Raw genomic sequence first — 5,371 nt, forward strand, 5'->3', positions numbered from 1 at the left:
CTGCAGCCTGCACAGTCAGCTGTGCTCCTCAGCCCCGTGCTGCAGCCAGCAGAGCCCTCTTGGCTCCGTTGCAGAGCCTTGCCCTCCCCTCTGCTCCATGCTGTGCCCTGTCTCACCCCTCAGCTCCGAGGTGCACGCCTGAAGAGCAGCAGACCGCTATGCTAAACACTGTAGGCAACTTGATAAAAATACGGAACCAACTGTGGTGCAGTACAAGCATCTACACATCTAGATATATCTAAACGTAGAAATAGTTCTAGAGCCACAGCATTCAAGGTTTTGTTGTTGTTGGGTTGGTTTGGTTTGGTTTGGTTTGGTTTGGTTTTGGTTTTGGTTTTTTGAGACAGGGTTTCTCTGTGTAACCCTGGCTGTCCTGACTCTCTTTGTAGACCAGGCCGGCCTTGAATTCGCAGAGATCCTCCTGCCTCTGCTTCCCTGAGTGCTGGGATTACTGGAGTGTGCCACCCCGCCAGTGAACATTCAAGTTTTACCTAAGGTGTGGCGGTGGGAAGCCGCTCAGCAATGAGGAGACTTACTGCTCTTATAAAGGGTCCAAGTTCAGTTCCCAGCAAACCTCTGGCCTCCACACACTTGTGCACCCATGACTAAACACACACATACACACAGGGCAGGGGGATAAAACCCTAAAGTATTTTTGCTCCTCCGTCTCACACTCATTTTGTTAGTGAAGCGACAAGCACCGTTACAGTGCACTGTGGGGAGAAATCGCCGCAGGAACAACACGGAAGATGCTTGTGGGCAATCCTCCCTCTCGGCCACGTCCTAGAGTTCTGCTCTACACCCCAGGGGCTGAGCAGCGGTCTCACCCGAAGACTCATTCTTGCTCCTCAGCCCCCACACTCATGGGCAAGCATTGATGTAATGAAGCTGGAAGTGTCTTCTGGAAAAAAGACCCTAAACAAACACTGAAGGTACTTTTCCTTCCCCACCCCAAGGCCTTCCGAGCCTGCGGCAGAGAAAAGAAACATGGCAAGGGAGAGATGAAATCAGAGTCCTTAGGGGTCTCCCCAGGAGGCATCGCAGGGTGAGCCTGCTGTGGCTTTGATGAGATAAAGCATGGAGCTTCCTGTCCTGTGCCAACCACATCCTTCTCTTGGGCACACAATAAAAGGAGAAAGAAACAGAAATCAGGGAGATGCGGCTGCCCTGTAGCTCCCCTCATGCACTCAGGCACATTCTCCAAGACAGAGGACAAGTATGATGTTCACACACACACACACACAAGAAAGCCCATGATGGAGTCATCACCAACATCCCGACACAAACAGACATTTTCTCTTCTCTCCTGTTGCCCCACGTCACTAGGCACAGCACCCGCGATGGCATGCGCCTGACGGGTTTGTGGGTTACGGGCAGGCAGGTGACAAGTCAGCATGCCTCCTTCACAGCAGATTCGCCAGCTGTTTCTAGCCAGTCAAGAAAGTTCAACCTGCCACTGAGAGGGTGATGTTCCAATGTGCTCTGAAATCTGTAGACCAACAGGGCGGCGGGCGGGCCAGCCAGCTGTGCCAGGGCACAGGCTCTCAGAGCAGTCAACCACACAACACCCAGGGCGAAGGGGGCAGAGAAGAGGGGACAGACAGACAGATGTAGGGAGGAAGATGAGAGCAGACACAGATTCAAACTCACCTTTATCGTAATCACCACCCTCGATGGCTTTTTCTTGAAGTTTCTGGAGTTTTAAGCTTAAGGAAGTGACCTGTGTTGGTTTGAAGGGGAAATATAAAAAAATAAATTACATATCAGAAATTAAGAAATACATATAAGAAATACATTACAAATAAATTCCAGTTCATTTTGTGAAATCTAAGAGCACCTGAAAACTGCTTCAAATGTGGTCTGTCAAGATGGTTGGATAGACCCTTGCTGCTGAGCCAGGACTGACAGAACTTCCTCAAGTTGGTCTCTGACTTCTACCTCACAGGCACTACCAACCCACACATGTGCACAGATTTTAAAATGTAATGAAAAATCAAAATCCTGAAAAGCATTTTTAAAGATTTGTGGATTCGTGCAATTTATGCATATGGGCACTCTATTTGCATGTGTGTCTGAATGTCAGAAGAGGGCATCAGAGCCCAGTGCAGATGGTTGCGAGCCACCATGGGTGCTGGGACTTGAACTCAGGTCCTCTGGAGAGCAGCCGGTGCCCTTCACCAATGAGCCAGCTCTCAGCCCCAAGCAATACCATTTTTTAAATTTATTTATTTTTATTTTACGTACATTGGTGTTTGAGTACAAGTATGTTTATGTGTGGGTGACAGATTCCCCTGGACTTACAGACAAGACAGTTGGGAGCCACCATGTGGGTGCTGGAAATTGAACCCGGGACCTCTGGAAGAGCAGCCAATGCTCTTAACCACTGAGCCATCTCTCCAGCCCAGCAATGCCAGTTTTTAAAAAGAAAGCTATTTCAAAAGTGAAATAGTTCTATTTAAACTATTAAAGTTCTATTTAAACTATTTATTAAAAAAGAAGAGGAAAAAACCCCACACACAAATGCCAAATGTATGTTTCTTTAAAAAAAAAAAAGTTACTTGAACAAAAAGCATAATTTAATCATGAACCCCCCAGAAAGACTTAGGATGTTACAAATCCCACGATGCTCTCCACACGAGAGCTACGGAGAGAAGAAACAGGCTACAGGCCAACGGCCTTACCCCTCAGCGCAAAGCCCCCCAGGGGGGCCGCGCACAGGCCACAGCTGTCTCCAGCCTGGCCATCCAGGAAGGGCGGCACCCTTCTTCCTTGAAGGTGCTGTCTTGGGCTGGGCGGGTAGCTCAGTGGTTTGTGCCTAGCATGCACAAGGCCCTAGTTCTGTCCCCCACACAGGAAGTGTAGGAAGGGGAGCAGAAAGGAAGGTGGAGTGCTGGAGGTTCGAACGAGGAAGTGGGAGCCACCGGCAGCCCCCCCCCCCCCCGAAGAACTTCCTACAGGGCCGTGCCGGCACTAAACACTGACGCTTCCAAACGCCGACCCTGGCAGCCGGGGACGTGGACCGGCGTGCAAAGCACTGAGTCCAACGCTCAGATCCCACAGAGCTGGGCACAGCGACCCACGCTTTTAGCTCCGGCTCGAGGGAAGAAGAGACCGGAGGATCTCTGCAGCTCACTGACCCAACCAGTGTGCCCCAGCACTGTGACAGGAAGTGAGGATGGCACCCAAGACTGTCCTCCGGCCCCCACACACACACATATACACATATCACACACCACATATACACAGATGCCTGTACATACACCACACACACACACACACACACACACATCACACACACACATCACACACACACACACACACACATCACACACACACACATCACACACACACACATACACATATCACACACACACACATATCACACACACACACACATATATCACACACACACACATACACATACACATACACACACACACACACACACATACACACACATACACACACTCACATATCACACACACACACACATACACACACACACATACACACACACACACACATACACACACACATTCACAGTCTCTTGGTAGGAGGAGCCACACAGTCCATGGGCAAGAAGCCAGGGAAGGTCAGAGTTCCCCTCCCTAACTTCTCACCCTTTCCAAACCTGAGCAGACCGTCCTTCACCCCCTCCCCAGCATCTTATCACATTTATACTGTGGGGCAAGGGGCAGTGACAGCCATCAGCTCCCCCCCTCCACCATCCGGGCCTTGGGGAATCGAACTCCTGGAGAGACAGCCCTGCCCTGTCGGCTCAGTCTGCCATCCCAGGAGTCCCTAGGGCTCCCAGGACCAGCACCCGCCACCCGCTCCCTGCCCCCCCCCCGCGGCCCACTCCCTGCCTCCCCCCCGCTGAGCTGGGGCGGCAGACTGCGGAGGGCACGCACCTCCAGCTGCCGGCGGTGGCTCCATAGGCAGCCCTGCAGCACCGGCTCCCAGTCCTTGAGCAAAGCGTGCCACCCACGGGCAGCCCAGGCACAGCCACCCGGGTCCTCCGCCCCGCCAGCAGCCTGGGAAGAGAGGCCAGCGTCCCGGGAGGAGACCAGGCAGCATTCCAGCTCGCTGGGGCTCCCTGTCCCCTCAGCCGAGTCCGCCGAGGCCGGAGGAGCTTGAAGACTGGAGGTCCGGAGGGGTCGGGGGTCCTCGTGGGGCCCCGGGTCAGGTGCCTCGGCTGCCATGGCTTGGGGGCTCTGATAAAGCAGTTCGGCCTCTCGGCGTGGCAGGCACCCTTCTGCCTCTCCGCGCTGCCCCGCGGCACGGAGCGAGAGGCGGATGAAGCTGAAGCTGGAAGTGAAGGGGTCTTGGGAGCCGGGAAGGACTGGGGTGTAAGAGGGGCCATTCAACCCCGGTGATGGGGGACGTTTCTCGGTCTTCGGGGCCCTCGATCCCTCGCTCCAGGCTGCGTGGACGACAGGGCCCAGGGACTTGGAGCTGCCTGAAGATAAACACTCTTGCCAACACCCTCCGTCGCCAGGCCTGCACGGCCCGGTCAGCCTCTCGGGCAGACTGCTGTCATCCCTGGAATGAGCCGCGAAACGCGCTGGCGCTCCTCTCATGGAGCCCTGGGCTGAGTGCGGGGGGCCCGAAGAGGCCACGGCAGGGGCAAGTGAGCCCTTGAGAGAAGGGCCGCCCACCAGTGAGCCCTGGCACTGGGTGTCGGGGCCCAGGCCACAGTGTCCAGCCTTGGACGCCTGGCCCATCGGCCCTGCTGAGGTCTGGCATGAAGTGCCCGCTGCTGGAGAGAGGAACCCGATCCCGGCCCCGGCGGTGCTTCTCATGTAGCCTGGCCTCCGCGTCAGCCGCCGCCTCTGAGGGGCCGCTGCAGGCAATGAGCCATGCCCACCGTCTGAGGGGAGAAAAGAAAACAGCCCCCGTTATTGACGCCATAAGAAGTGCGGTGAGGACGTGCCAGACACACAGGCCATCCGTGAGCACACCCATCAAAGACGCAGCAGGAAACTCCCAAGCCAGGTACCATGGGACGCTCCCATAAGAGTTGGGACGTGAAGGCACAAAGATCAGGAGAGCGAGGTCATCCTAAGCAACACAGGGAGTTCAAAGCTAGCCTGAGCTACACAACACCCTATCTTAAAAAATTAAAAGAAGGCTGGGGCTCCTCCCCGGGTGTCAAGCTCAGCCCAGGGGCCAGCCCTGTGCTGGCAGAGCATGCGGCCCGCTGCGTGTCTGACAGGGTCTGTTCAGGCCCTGGGCACCACCTTGGTGTCTCCCCAGTAGCTGTCCTAGTGCCAATGCCACATCCACACATCCCTCCAGGGGAGGGCATGGAAAGCGAGCCACTGGCACTCTGTCCTTCTCCGTCACTCCTGAATGACACCTGAATATGTGT

The 5,371-nt window shown here is 54.9% G+C and overlaps 1 protein-coding gene across 1 annotated transcript in view; it reads right to left on the minus strand.

Moving 5' to 3' along the window:
• The window catches only part of Disc1 (DISC1 scaffold protein), a 129,304-nt gene extending 124,527 nt beyond the window's left edge, over positions 1 to 4,777 (minus strand). The window contains exons 1-2 of the mRNA XM_055617598.1: positions 3,912 to 4,777; positions 1,651 to 1,720 (exon numbers count right to left, since the gene is read on the minus strand). Coding sequence (XP_055473573.1) covers positions 1,651 to 1,720; positions 3,912 to 4,724 — 883 coding nt within the window. The 5' untranslated portion in view covers positions 4,725 to 4,777. The remainder of the gene's footprint in view (positions 1 to 1,650; positions 1,721 to 3,911) is intronic.
• Between the last annotated feature and the right edge of the window lie 594 nt (positions 4,778 to 5,371).

The sequence above is a fragment of the Psammomys obesus genome, unplaced genomic scaffold, assembly GCF_907164565.1.
Source record: "Psammomys obesus unplaced genomic scaffold, mPsaObe1.curated_primary_1811, whole genome shotgun sequence".
In the NCBI taxonomy this organism is placed as follows: Eukaryota; Metazoa; Chordata; class Mammalia; order Rodentia; family Muridae; genus Psammomys; species Psammomys obesus.